Source organism: Otolemur garnettii, unplaced genomic scaffold (genome assembly GCF_000181295.1).
Source record: "Otolemur garnettii isolate 467f Iridium unplaced genomic scaffold, OtoGar3 scaffold00027, whole genome shotgun sequence".
In the NCBI taxonomy this organism is placed as follows: Eukaryota; Metazoa; Chordata; class Mammalia; order Primates; family Galagidae; genus Otolemur; species Otolemur garnettii.
In genome coordinates, this window is record NW_003852422.1 from 10099196 (window position 1) to 10115084 (window position 15889).

Consider the following 15889-nt stretch of genomic DNA (forward strand, 5'->3'; position numbering starts at 1 on the left):
AGTGTGAAATCAAGTCAAAAATACATATAATGATTTAGGGAACTGATTAGATTTTTGCTTCATTAAGTCATTGAACCAAAAGCCTGTAATTTATGATTTAAGGAGAAAAGGTTTTGAGATGAGTTATCGAGCTTCTTGAACTATATATGAAACAATTTTTAAAAATCAAATAAAGGGCAAAAAAAATTTTTAAATTCTTAAATGTGAGCATATTAATTCTCAATCCCATAAGATATTTATGCCTAGAAAAATACAATCTTAATCTTACATGAAAATACCATTGCTATAAAACATTTTATAGCAGATATAAATAACAAAATATAGATGTTTATGCCAAATTAATAATTAAGGAAGAGAAATGTGTGTATAGAAAAAGGAAGGAGTAGCTGACAGGTAACTGAGGCCTCATTTATCAAGTGAACTTTACTTTTCCCCCAGGAAGACCCTGGGCTACTAATGCCTTTTATTCTTTGTGTTTCTCTGTAGAATGTGGATTTTGAGCAGCAGAACAACTATGGTATTAGAGCCCAAGTTAAAAACCGCCATGTCGATGAGCAGTTTATGAAATTCCACACCAAAGCCTCCACCACCTTCATTAAGGTCCAGGTGGAAGATGAGGATGAACCTCCCATTTTCCTCCTTCCATACTACGTATTTGAAATTTTTGAAGAAAACCCCCATGGATCATTTGTAGGCATGGTGTCTGCCGCTGACCCAGATCACAGGAAATCTCCCATCAGGTATGTCTGTCAGGTCAGCTTCACATGAATAAACAGGTTACACTTAAGATAAAACCGCACGCAAATTCAAACAAGGCTACATCTTATCTACCTTTTCCTAGATGATGCTTAATGAATTTGTAACTTTAAATAAACAGGATTTGCTTTAATGTTAGTTAAGATGAAGTGAAAACAGATGATCGCAAACAAGTGCAAAAAATAGGAAACCGTGAACTACAATCGATACAATTGATGCTCTTTTCATTGAATGAAGGAGGCAAGGGAAAAGAACCCTTTTTTTTTAACCTCCAGGAGAGTTAAAACAGGGTAAATCAAAATGTGGCTCATTATTTAAATGAAAATTTTTAATTGAAATGATATTCAAAAATTGAGAAAGCCTTTACAGGATATCATGTAATGATGTAAAAATAATATAAGGCCAGTGGATTTTAAAAAAACCTGTGTTACAATGAAAGGAGCCTTTCTCATCTATTAAAAATAATCTGTTATTTTTAGGTACTTTTTAGATTGTGATTTCTTTCTTTTTTTAATAGTTGAGGTATAGCTCCTTTGGACATAAAAAAATAAAACTTTCTTTCCGCTGCCTTCCTTTGCTCACCTATTTCCACGACTCGTGCTGGAATTACATAAACCTCCAGGTATTCATTAACGTCCTGGCGACTGCTTTACTCTTTGGAAGCATCACTGATACAGCAAAAGAGAACCATTAAATTTTTGGTACCAGAGGATGTTTCACTCATCCTTTTTACTTCTTATTCATAAAATGCTGCCTTCTAATGTATAGGTATAGCTCTTACTAGTAGTGAATTTACTAATTTTGTAAGTGTATATACACAAAAATATGTGTGTAACCTAGTCAATCAATTATTTTGTTTTAAAAAATATTTACCTTTTAGGACAGTGCCTGTGGCTCAAAGGCGTAGAGCCCTGGCCCCATATGCCGGAGGTGGCAGGTTCAAACCCAGCCCCGGCCAAAAACTGCAAAAAAAAAAAAAAAACTTACCTTACTAGATACTAGATACCTTAGAATTTTTAAAAAGCACTTTCAATATGGTCGATGTTATCACTTGAACTAGTGTTGGAGACTAATCTCAGGGATGTAATTAAGGAAAATATGATTAATGATAATTCTCCTGAAGCATAGATAAAAATCGCATACATTTAAAGCATGTTACAAAATTAAGAATTTTATGTCTAGTACATGCAAAAAATACTACATATGTATTAGAAAAAGCAGGCTGCAAACAAATAGTAGGAGGATCTATGGTCTGCAGTGTCAATATACCTATTGACTAATTAAATTTTCAACCTAAAAATATTTTAGCTAAAATTTTTATTTTTATACTGAAATAATTAAGTTTAGAATTCTTTATGTGACTTTTTAATCAAGTATATAAAGGTAAAAATACTCATTATTTCACAGCATTCCAAAGGAACTTCAGAAAGTGTAATGAGACTGATAGGGTTCTTGAATATAATACAGTTAGTTGACATTGAGCCAAAAGCTAAAAGTGCTATTAAAAAAATATATATATTTCAGGCTATAATACACTTTTGCTTATTTCAGGATTATTTCAAACACAGAGAAAAGAAATGATATGCTTTCTTCATGGGTGAGGGAAGGAAAACGTTCTCTGTGTGTTTCAATAAAAAATTAAAATAAATATTCAAAAAAGTTGAACAAGTTTTGCTAAAAAAAAAAAAGAATTAACTTGTAAATGTCTATCAAAAAAGACTTTTCAATGATTTGAGGGGTGATCTTTCACTTAGAAGTACTTTTTAAAAAAAGATGCTCTGAGGGCCGGGTGCAGTGGCTCATGCCTGCATTCCTGGCACTCTGGGAGGCAGAGACAGGTGGATTGCTGGAGTTCAGGAGTTGGAGACCAGTCTGAGCAACAACGAGACTCTGTCTCTAAAATAATCTAGCCAGGTGTTGTGGTGGGAGCCTATACTCCCAGCTACATAGGAGCCTGAAGCAAGAGGTTCATCTGAGCCCAAGAGTTTGAGGTTGCTGTGAGCTAAAATGCCGCCAACGGCACTCTACTGAGGGCAACAAAGTGAAACTCTGTCTCAAAAAAAAAAAAAAAAAAAATAGCAGATTACTTTTCATACATTTAGGATTATTGCAGATACAGAAGATTTTTGCTGTGGTGGTTGCTATTTTTCCCGTGTGTCATAACTTGATTTAGTGAACATTCAATATATATCATGACAGCAAAATGGAATGGGTATGAAAATAGCCACAGGAGTACATTTCAGGAGATGCCGTCTTCTTGGATTCCATTTTCTCTGTGTTGTTTTTTGTTCGTTTGTTTTGCTTTTTTGCTTTGGAAAGGAAAGATTCTAAAGATGTTTGAATACAAAGTGCCAAATGATTTCAATTTGAGTTTTCATTTGATAGTATCTCTTCCTTAATACTCACTCCATGGTAAAATCTATGGAAACCAAAGGAAACATTAGTATTGGATTTTAGCCTTAGGGATGTTACATTGTTTGGGGATACACAGACTAACACATAATAAGCAGTAAATTATCCCCAATTCATTTTACTCATACTAGTTTTTCCTACCATACATGTTTCTGGGAAGCATGGAAATTCCCGGGCTAGGTGTCAGCAAGTCTTGGGTGAGATAAGTAAACTGGTTTAACAAAATATTCTTCCAAGGTCAGAAAAGCTTGTAAAGCAAGATCTGCATTGATATAAATTATAATAATAAACTGCATGGCAAAAGTTTTCTTTAAAAGGGCTACAAAATAAAGAAAGAATGCAGCATTAGACCTTAAAGTGAGAAGAAAGAATTGTTTTTAAGGAGTCTAGTGTAGAAGAAGGTGAAGGAGCCCCGAGACCGTCTGCAACACAATTAATGTTGGAAATTATGAAGAACTTAATACAGAATTTATTTTAAGATTTGCATTTTATCCCTAAGATTATGTATGACTACGAAGGACTCAATATTTGTTTCTCTCAAAATTTTATATATTGAAATGTTAAGGAGTATTAGAAGGCAGGTCCTATAGGTGGAAATCAAATCTCAAAGGCAGAGCCCAAATGAATGGGCTCAGTGCTCTCACAGAAGGAACACAGAGAGCTCGCGCCTCTTTACCCGTGTGGATAACAAGAAGTCAGCAGTGTGCAACCTTAGGAGGGTCCTTGTCACAAACCAACCATGCTGGCCTCATGGGCTTGGACTTCTTGCCTCTCAAATGGTGAGAAATGTGTCCCGCTGTCTACAAGCCACATAGGCTACAATAGTTAGCTATTGTGGCTCAAGTTGACTCAGACATTGCCATGTTATTTTGACTCCAGGTATGAGGAATATTATACTTTTTTGTCATCACTGGGTTTAATTTATCCTTTAGATATTATCAAAGATTCCTCCTTCACTAAGCCTAATGCCAAATTTTGAAATATTTTATAAGCATAAGAAATATCATGTATTCTTTTCTATAAAGAAAAATGAACAAAAAAGAGCAAATAAAAACCCAAAGCAAGCAGAAAACAGAAAAAAGAAGACAAAACAGATTAGATCACAATGGTGTTAGAAGCAATAGAAAAATACAATGAAACCCAAAGTACCAAATGCTGCTTTTTCAAAACACTAATAAAATTTATCAACCTCTAGCCAGACAGATCAAGAAGAGAGAGAAAGAATGAGAATGAATAAAGAATGCCATTTTCAGAAATGCCATAAATAAAAGTGGAAGTATAAATGTTGATCCCATAGATCAATCAATTAAAAAGATTGATTATAAGGACTACTTTTAACAATGCTAAGCCCATACAGTCAGACCAATTTATTATCAGAAATATCCAAGTTTGTATTAAAAAAGACAAATAATCTTATTAAACATATATACATACAAACATACATACATTACACACACACACAGAAAGAAATATATCTAATTAAAAATTCAGTTAAAAATCTTCAAAAATGAAAAATTCACTCCCAGGACAAAAGATGTGACTAATAAATTCAACCAAAGCAAAGAAAAATATAAACTAGTATCACACACACACACACACACACACACACGACAAAAATCCTTGACAAAACAATAGCACCTCCAGCTGCCTGTGTAAGTGACAATTAAGTTCATGAACTCATCCCAGGAAAAGTGCCACCTAACTCATTTCTGAGTATCACGACAGTGACCGCCTAGGTTCTCCCCTTGGGAAGCTGTGCACCTATGCCGGTCAATGCCTGGCCCACTCATCAAAGACACTGTAGAGCTCTTTTTCTGGAATGGTCATCCAAGCTGTCATCATATATCCTGAATGTCTTCAAAATGTCTTCCCTTCAATAAGTCTTTTATCTTTTGGCAAAGAAAAATTCCCTGGAGGCGAGATCAGGTGAGGTGAGTAGGGAGGGTGTTCCCGTACAGTTTGTATTCCTGGCTGCACACTGCCTCACAGTGCTGTGTGAGCTAGTGCGTGGCTGTGGTGCAAGAGCCAAGAGCTCGCGACAAAGATTTTCAGTTAAGATTTTCCCATCTGTTTCTCTCTCAGTGTTTACTGAGTCCCTTGTGCTTCTCACAGTCCGCTGATGATTTCAACACAAAATCTGACTACATGTTGCAATGTTTTCATCAGTTCTGCTCATTGCTGTCCACTCTGACTTCTCTTTACCAGAGACACTTTTTCCTCAGAAAAGTGGGCCAACTGGTGAAATCCAAATGTCCTTTATAGTCTACTTAATCACATTTATCACAGAAATTAATTTATTAGTTTTGCAACAGTAATAGCTCTATGGTTTTATGCAAGATTTGAACATTGGGAGAAGCTAAGTGAAGGGCATATGTAAACATGCTGTACTGTCTTTGAAACACCTTTGTAAGTCCAAAATAATTCGACATACACAAAATACACTGATATATTTAATTGAATTGGTGGGAAAATTACTCATCTTAAATTTGGCTAACGTGATAATGGTGCATATCAATAGCACAGCCATTTACTATTTCTGAATTTCGTCATGTTTATTTCCTAATTTTTAAAAATATAGTGAAGGGAAATATACATATATATTCATATATATTACAAATATACCTGCATGTATATATTCATAATATATACTAAAGATGTACATATCTATATGTCAAAATATAAATATATGTAACATTTAATTAGCTAAACTTATGTCAAGGTCAAGATGATCTAATCTGGTGAAAGTGGGCTTTGAAGAAAATATTTAAATGACTAGAATTGGTGGTTATAAAAGGGGTTGATATGTGTAATACATGTTACACATGACCACTAATATCTCATTAAGCTTTTCAGCTAATCCACTCTTCCTAGAGGCCTTTGTCCGTTTTAGTTTTTTAATGCAGCTGACACTATTTCTTACGTCTTTGGCTCTTCTTCCTAATTTCTGTCAATAACAGATGCCGATTAAATTTTAGAAAGTGAAACTTCTTATCAAACACTTTATTGGTTTCATTTAGAATGGTATTTTTTAGAAATAAGATTAGATGTTTAATACAAAATAGCAACTGTTAAATACTATTTAATTTTGGCAACAGATTAAGTGGGAAATGCAGTCACTTTGGTTATTTAAGGAAAATGCTCAAAAATGTCTTGAGTACAGTTAACACTGAACCTTTCTAAAACTTAATTCTTTGTAATTCCTCTTTACTTATCCTCTGAACACCATGCCACAAATTAGTAAACTATTTTTAGAAACCTTTTAATTCAAGATTAAAATATTCTCATCCTTTGCCACCTAATTATGGCAAATCTCACTCATGCCTCATCAGAGTCTTCTGGAAAATATAAATATACAACGAAAAGACATCATTGAACTTTAGTTATTAGTCTTCTTTCATTTTTATTGTTAATCATTTGCAAGCAGAAAAGACATGCTGAGCCCTTCAAAGGCTTCTGTCATTGTGGAGTTTGGGATCATTTCCAGACTTCTGCATGAGGGAATTTTGTAACTGGGCTTCTTTGCACACACAATCTAACATTTAGCAGTACATCAAATCTACTCCACTTTACTTTTGGAATATATGTGTATGTGTGTAGACTATCTTTCAGATTCCTGATCCAGATTCCAGAAAATTTTAAGATTCCAGATTAAAGATCTATTTGCTATATAAAGAGAATTTATTTCATAACAAATTGTTTTCTTTAAACAAACAAAACAAACATCTAATATATCAACAGTCAAGTAACTAATATAATGCACAGATTAGCAAGCAGCACATGTAGCATAGGAAAGAGATTATCACTACTCTAAGTTGAGGATAAATATTTCTTCAAGGAAAAAAAAGGATTCACAATCATTAGTTTTTACCCCTACTTATTTCTACATACTTTTCTTCATTTCACAAATGGATTTGTGCCATTTTTTTAAGCAAGTCGTTCACTTACTCTAATTCCTTTCTGAACATAAGAATCAGTCACACGTGTTTAGATTTAGAATCCATCAATGTCAATATGAAGTCATCATAACATTCTTTTTTCTTAGCTCTATGGAGTTGACTCTTTTATTTATTTATTTATTTTTTAATTTCATTTTCTCATTTGTTCTAGAGTTGACTCTTAAATGCATGAATGCGGTACCATTTTAAAAACTGTCCAGCATTACATTAGATATGTACAGTATCGTTTAATAATTTATCTTATTGCTTTAAAAGAGTGTTATGTAACACCATTACATAGAGAAGATAATAACATTAAAGGAATGCTTTTCTTTGGCTCAGGTATTCTCTTACTGGAAGCAAACTATTCCACATTGATGACGACAATGGCACAATCATTACGACTCACCCACTTGACCGGGAGGTCAACGCCTGGTACAACCTAAGTGTTACAGCCACAGAAAGCTGTAAGTGTTCATGGGGAACCCATAAAGTTGGTCATTATATTTTGGAAACCACTATGTATTAATAATTTCTAAAGACTGGAACAAAGCTACCTCAGAATATTGTTAAATTTAGAATCAAGTGTTTTATATGTAAATTTATGTACACATATTTTATTTTATTTTTTAGATTATTACTTCTATTACAGTTTATTTATATGCTTACCACTTCACCTGAAATTCTATTTTTTTTTTGAGACAGATTCTCACTTTGTCACCTTCGGTAGAATGCCATGGCATCAAAGCTCACAGCTACCTCAAACTCTGGGGCTTAAGCTATTCTCTTGTCTCAGCTTCCCAAGTAGCTGGGGCTACAGGGTCCTGCCACAACGCCCAGCTGTCTTTTAGAGATGCTATCTCCCACTTGCTCAGGCTGGTCTTGAACCTGTGAGCTCAATCCACCCACCTAGGCCTCCGAGAGTGCTAGGATTACAGGCGTGAGCCACCATGCCCAGCCTCACCTGAAATTCTAAAACCTGTTTGTTATATAATTATATGTAATTTCATGGATATATCAGTTTTTAAAACCAAATAGACATTTTTAAAGCTTTCTTAAACATGTATTTTCTATGAGTTTCTGTTTACTTGATGAGTTTAATGAAGAAAGAGTTTATGCATTTTCCAAAAAACACATTCATCCAGAATTGTTCCCTGAGAGGAAAATTTTCAATTTAGTGAAATGTGTAATTAACGGTAATGTGCTTCTGTTTGTACAGTGGTAAAACAATTATGGGAAAATCAAAATTTTAAATAATTTAAAATTGTCTGGAAAGTTGTCCCATTTAACCATAATCAGCGTAGACTGATGCTTTATTAGTTCAGAATGCCTGTCCCTTATATTATATCTAGGACAAAATGTTAGAGATAATCCAGCACATTAGCAAAAGATAATATCCCAAGTTAAACACTTAGATGTTTAAAATCAATTAAATATAAATGAAATAATGGTCCAGAATTATTAAGGAGTCAAATAATATTCATCCACTATACATCACAAAACCAGTAATGCATTTTCTACTTATACTCAAAGTTTCAAGCATGCTGATGGCCGTCATGGCTGGTAGTGACCAGATGATTTATTGTTTTGTGTTGTTTTCAGATAGGCAGACGATTCCAATTTCAGGTTGCAAAAATAAATAAAGGTATTGAGATTTAACTCTTGGATAGTGCCCTTAAAATTATGAATGAGTCATTTATTCAATCAAACATACTAATTCAAGCTTCAAGGAATAGACACAACACACAATATCAGAGATTATCAAAATCATTCCCGCTATGAAGTCAGTGGATTGAGTACTGCAAAAGATTAAAAGTGGTGAACATAGGGGAGGGGAGAAGGGAGGGTGATTGGAAAGATCACCTATATGGTCTGTCTTACAAGGGTGCAAGTGAATTTTTCTAGAACTAGAGTATAAATGTTTTAACACAATAACTAAGCAAATGACATAAAGTCTAAAAAGAAAAAACAGTGGTGAACATAGAATGCTCCTAGGATCCACCCTGTCTTGTAACTTAAGTTTGCACTGGATCTTGTTGCTTTCTTGCCCCTTTCAAGGCACTAAACTCACTTCCATCTTAGTCCTCTCTTTGCCAACAGCAGGCAGGTGGGACAGTGAGGTGGAAAGCATCTCTCACGTGTTTTTCATTTTGTGAACATTGAACAGCTCTATAGCAATTCTGCAGGAGAACTTGGGTCTGGAATTTGAATTTTCTGTTTAAGTAACAATAAATAAAGGACGGAAATCAAATGTGACAATGGAATAGAAGCCTCCGCCACAGAGGAAATATCCAGGCTTTTCACGTCAGAAAACACCGGGATTAATTCTAAAAGCAAACTTTGACTCTTGAGTATTTCCGAGAACTTTTATTTAAGGGAAAATTGGCTAAAAAGTGCTTTTATAACTCGGGATAACAAATTTTTATTTATGTATTTTTCATTCTTGCCTTTTTAAAAAAAAACCTACAGCATTCAACCCATTTTTGAGCTCTTTGTAAGAAACAGATGTAAGTGCCAATTTCTTACTACTAAGATATTAATGCTGTCCCAAAAATAATTGTTTGGGCATTTGAAGTTCAACAGTAATATAAACAAACCACCTGGTCAGTGGAAAACGGCAACACATACAATTGTTTAGAAGAGTGCTAACTGCGTATGTTAACTACCTTGTAAAGCTTGCACCACAGCAATTATACTGATTATAGGAAAGAGAAATTCTATTTTAACATTTGTTTTTGCAGCAAATGAAGTTCACTGTGCTTAGTCTCTTTTCTGGAAAGCTTCCCAAATTAAGCACAACACTATTTATCAGTAAGCCAGCAAAGTGAATAAAACTACTAACTTCTCTTTTTTTTTTTTTTTTTTCTGGTTGCAGTTTTTGGCCAGGGCTGGGTTTGAACCCGCCACCTCCACCATATGGGGCCGGCGCCCTATTCCCTTGAACCACAGGTGCCGCCCCAAACTACTAACTCCTTTAAAGTGAAGCTGTGAAGTTGTGTGTATGTTTCCTACAGTCATGCCAAAACTTTAATGTGAATTTCATTTTAAGTGAAGTTTTGAAATGGAAAGATAAAAGCTTTAAATGATATTTTATTAATTTTCCTTCAGATATTTATATCTGCAACACTTTTAACAATTCACTTATTTAAACAAAAAGATATTCTTTAGTGATCTATGTTTAAACCATAACAAATAATGAAACAATTTTTTGAGTACTTTCATCTTAAAATCTTTAGAAATAACTTTTCCTTTTTAAATGTTTTGTTCATCTAGTTTAATCCTAAACGTAACACAAATGAGTAGAGTCTCAGGCTGGTAATTCCTATAGTTTATGTGTTTCCTGAAGGCTATGGACTCTGTGTAACAAATTTGAAAATTTTAATTTTTAATTAACAGAAAATTTCAATTTCTATCATACTTGTGACACATATTTGTTAGAAAAATATAACTAGAAACAAAATCACATCTCAACCCTGAAATCCTCTCCACAGAGGTCAACTAGAAAGAAATTTGTTATTGGCAAACATTAATTAGAATGTGGCAGGTATCCTGGGGAATCTGCTGGACAATTGACAAAATAGAAAGAAATCTCCTCTTTTTAATACAGTCCAGGAGATATAACCCATTACATAGATGTTCTCAATCCATCATGCAAGAGGACTTCACGCCATTTGTCTCATGAAGTTCATCTTAAATTCACTGGTTCATTGAAGTGACTACATGTGTTGGCTAATTAGCTTTATCCAATTAAAACCTAATTTTTTCATATGTTTATGAAAAGAGGTAATTTTACAACTTGGAACAAGACCTTTGCAGAAACGAGTCTCCTATCGTCGTCCCACAGAAACTCTGACATAGGGAGGTTGTATTACTTGATTACATTCAAGAAATGGTCCCCAGTACTAAAGATAATCCTGGGTGTTGTGAAGCTGGCAAGAGACTTATTTAAATTTTGAAAGATTTATATATACTTCAATGAAACAGACAGAGAAAGAACTGTCAAAGATAAATTTTTTCGACTGAAGGTACCCAGAAAAGAAAGGTTAAAAAAAAAAATTCTTTTGTTTATTTTCAATCTGGAGTAGTGAGCATTTTATTTTTAATTTGTGTTATCCTCATAAAAGACAATTACAAATAGCACATAGATATAAATATAAACATCAAGACAAACAAAAGAATTCCCCTAGTATCCTTGTATTGTCTGAATCTTTTCACAACATTTTTTAAGAAAAAAAGTAAAAAATTTAAAATAATGAACAAAAATATGTGATCTATTATGCAGCTGATTACTTTTCTATCAATCATTTCACAAAATACTTGTCTTATTTGCAGATACAGCGAAATAGTGATATTTATGGCTCACTTAGAGCCTAAGTACTCTTTTAAGTTCCTTACGGATGTTATTTAATCTTTATTGCTACTATCACTCCTATTTCACAGAAAACCAATTGAAATTGAAAACCAAGATTCAAACCCAAGTAGCCCAGTTTTAGAGCTCAAATAATAATAAATTTGTTCCATTGAGTCATTAATTTTTAGTATGACCCCAAAATGCCATAGTTGGGTTGCATTATTCTCCTTTGCATGTGTATTATTCCCTTTGCATGTATATCTGAGTTATTCCCAATTACTTGGACTTGATGGAAACAATGCTGGAATGAACATAATTAGATCATGTGCTCATATCCTGGTACCCTGGACTGCAGCCTAGGTTTCCCAAACTGGGTCACAAACACGTGTAGTTTAAATTTTATTATTCATTGTCTGAGTAGGTTGCAAAACTGTTTATTCTCCTGCTATTTTCAGCTCTCTGCCATCGCTGGTTGCTGTATTATCCCACATTACACAAATCATATAGACTATATCATCCTTGTCTTCACTTCCCATGAGAGTTTTTGTGAATATTAGGATAGAACAGAGTGTCTCCACTGTGGGCACTGTGGCTCCACCCACCCCGGGCACATTTGACAATGTGTGGAGAGAGTTTGGGTTGTCATAGCTGGGGTAGGGTGACACTACCAACCTTCAGTGAGTAGAGGTTAGGGATGTGTCTAAGCTTGCTACAAAACACAGGACAATTGTCCAGAATAAAAGAATTACCCAGTCAAAAATGTCACTAATGGAAAGGCTGAGAAATCTTACAATTGATAGCTCATTGAATTTTATCTTCTGTGAACTTCAAGTTACTTAATTTTTTCTGACATGTCTTTTTCATAGCAATTTTAAAGATTTAACAAAGAGAATTGTTGGTATTTCATCCAGTTATGCAAATAGTTTCCCAGATCATTGTTTTGTTGTAGTTTTGGCTTTTTTGCATCATTTTTGTCATTTAAAAAATTAACCATAACATTTTCAACTTGGTTTCAGAAATCAGCTTTATCCCACATTCATTTTGTTTTTAAAAGCTGCACCCTGAATTTCAGTGGTTCAGGCCACGGATGACTGTCTTCTTAAATTGCTTCTTCCACTATAACTTGGACCTCATGAGAGTCATTTGACTGTAATTTTTGAAACTAACTGGTTTCACAGTGTTTTTATCAGTAAAGTTGGGGAGGAGAATAAAACCTGCATTTAGGTTTAAAAGTGTTAATGGAAATACTTTCAATAGTTCAATAAACAGTTTCAATTGTTTCAATAGACTTTAGCAAGCTGTCCACATACGTATCCTTTTATTACATTTTTTCCCTCCTAGCCCATGCACAAAAGGCACTAATAAATACGGTTTGAGTGGAATTCATAGGGCACAACATTTTTTCCTAAGCTGTATATTTTATAAACACATGAATCATATAGAGATTCTGTACTCAGATAGCTTTTTTCAAGAAAAATAAAAATATACCACATGGCTTCTAATGACATTTTATAGTGCTTTTTCTAAAAACAGTATTCATTTTTTTTAAAGTTTCATTCTGTGTGTTCAATTTGTAGACAATGCACAACAGATCTCATCTGCCCCTGTGTATGTACAAGTTCTTAATATTAATGACCATGCTCCTGAGTTCCCTCAGTATTATGAGACGTATGTTTGTGAAAATGCAGATTTTGGTCAGGTAAGATCTACTAATAAACTAACAAAGTTCAAACACTATGTCAATGTTTCATATATTGTATGTTATTGTTTTATATATTATATAAAATTGTTCTATACATATTCTAATATTAGTTGTATATTTATGCATAACAAAGGAGATATTACCCAAGAAGAAAACAAAGTGAGCATATGAACTAAAAATAGGACAGAGCCTTCAGGAACATCACTATTTAGGGATCACGTGTAGGAAGAACAGACTGCAAAGGAGGCTTAGAAGTTATGACCAAGACTAATGGGGTAGAAAGGAAATAAAGTTTTCAACCTGAGCATGAACCAAGGAGAGAAGTTTTGAAAGAGGCAGTGTGAATAGCCTTAACTTTCACTATTCCAAAATTATTTTTAAAAATTGATATCATTTTTGAAATAATTTATACATACATGAATAAAGTGACAAGCAAAACAACTTGTGAAAATATGTGAAAGACAGATTGCACTGCACGCTTGTGAGCAAGGAAGACGTTATTCAAGGCAATATTGCAGTGAGAGTAAGACTATTGCAATAAAGAAGAGAAACTAACTCATCTCTGTTAAAACAAACAGCTGGAGACTTTTAGGCCTAGAGTAAGTTAGTGAAAAAGTCCAGAGGACGCACTCGTGGGGAAGCTGGTCCATTGATTAGGCCAGCTCATCAGTGTGTGCTCAGGAGCACTGAGCATCCCTGTGAGGCCTTTACTCTCCCACAGGGACGCCAGGCAGGGATAGTATCTTTCCTGAGATTCTGTTACAAAGGGAAACTTCCTGCTGTATCTTTTCTTTCCATTCTCATTTGGACTCACACTGCCTCCAGCAATGTTTAGTTTTCAAGATATATCAAGTAAATTTTGAAGAAAAAAAAATCTTATAAAAGATGAAAAAAAATTGGTCACATTTTTGTTGAACAAGGCAGAATGGCCCAGATCTTGGTCACAAAGTGTGAGTTAATGAAAATCTTTCTGTTGAATGTCTTATGAGATGATCGCTACATTTCTTCTTTATCCATAGAATTGTACTGTGCATTCGTTCATTCTTGATTTAAAAAAATTCATTTAGTAAACGTTCATCTGAAGTCACATAGTCTAAAATTTTGTCTCCATGATCAATTTTACCAGCGTCTTACATCTCCTGTGTTGGTTTCTGTTGTTGGCATTCATCTTTGGATTAATTTGAAAATTGTGAAATATCTTCTACTGTCATTTTATTCTTATAGTTATTAAATGAAAAAATTCTGAATTTTTAACTATCTTCAAGGAAAACTAAAATTAAATTTTAAAGATGGTGTGGAAGTCTACTTTTATACCCTTCTCAAAGTTAATGCGATACTTTGAGAAACACCATTTTTAATGAAGAAGAAGAAGGATGAAATGGTGAAGATTTATTCCATTGCTGCCTCCTTATACATTACACAAGCTTTAAAATTATAGGATTCGTTTAAAAACACTTTTGGTAAAAAATATGAGCAACAATGAAATTATTCCTAGATATTGACATATCATGACAATATATAAGACAAATGTCTTGACAATGTTCAAAGCATAAGAATAATCTTATCACAAGTCTTCATGATGTGTTCTAGATTTATAAACACGTGTCTGTGTCCATCTGGTGATTGTGGATAGAATTAGATTTCAAAATAGGTTTCTTCACTTTTTTTAAATTCTTTGGCACACCTCTAAGAACAAATAAATAAATAAATAGCAATCTCTGCAAAAAAACCCAAAAAACCTTCAAATACCATTCATTCTATCTAACAATATTTTTCCATACACTAACCGATAATAGTTAAAAATTTTAAAGTGTTTAAAAAAGAAACTCAATAATATTTGGGAAGATGTACTCCAAAAATCTAGTCAAGTTTAATTCTGCTAAAGGAGAGAGATTTCTATTGGGTTTAATGGAAACACTTCCTGTGAGCCCCGTTTAATGTTTAAATGTAAAGCTTTATGAAAAAAATCTACATAGTAATTTTTTTTTCCTTTTTTTATTAAATCATAGCTGGGTACATTAATGAAGTCATGGGGTACAATGTGCTGGTTTTCTATACAATTTGTAATATTTTTATAAAACTGGTTAACATAGCCTTCATGGCATTTTCTTAGTTTTTGTGTTAAGACATTTATATTCTACATTTAGTAAGTTTCACATGGACCCTTGTACGATGCATTGTAGGTGTGGTCCCACCAATTATATATAGTAATTTTTAAAATAATTTTGTGGACATGTATGCTATGCAGAGTTCAGGTAACTTTATTTTTAAGGTTTTTTTTTTTATTTTCTCAAATTAAAATGAGGGTACAGTTTTTAGGTTACATTGTTCTCACTTCCAGGGAAAGTCCCACTTGTAGAAGAGCCCCTCACCCAGGGGGCATGTCATACCCCCTCGCAATGTGTACATTAAGTGAGGTCCACCTCATGCCCTCCCGCCTCTGCAAAACGTCCATCCCCTCGCCCCCTCCAACTTCCCTCTGAGTTCAGGTAACTTTCTTAATGTCACATAGTTTACAAGTGATTGAGCCAGGTCTAAAATCAAGGTCTCCAATAACGATGCTGATTTAAACTACGTGCATTACGCTAATCATGAAGACTAGGTAACTGTAGATTATTTGCACAATTAAAAAATAAATATGGGCAGCACCTGTGGCTCAAAGGGGTAGGGTGCTGGCCCCATATGCTGGAGGTGGCAGGTTCAAACTTAGCCCTGGCCAAAAACTGCAAAAAA

General features: G+C 34.0%; 1 protein-coding gene across 1 annotated transcript in view; it reads left to right on the forward strand.

Moving 5' to 3' along the window:
- The window catches only part of CDH19 (cadherin 19), a 60968-nt gene that overhangs the window by 23931 nt on the left and 21148 nt on the right, over positions 1–15889 (forward strand). Inside the window, exons 6-8 of the mRNA XM_003788407.1 lie at positions 487–740; positions 7446–7570; positions 13032–13153. Coding sequence (XP_003788455.1) covers positions 487–740; positions 7446–7570; positions 13032–13153 — 501 coding nt within the window. The remainder of the gene's footprint in view (positions 1–486; positions 741–7445; positions 7571–13031; positions 13154–15889) is intronic.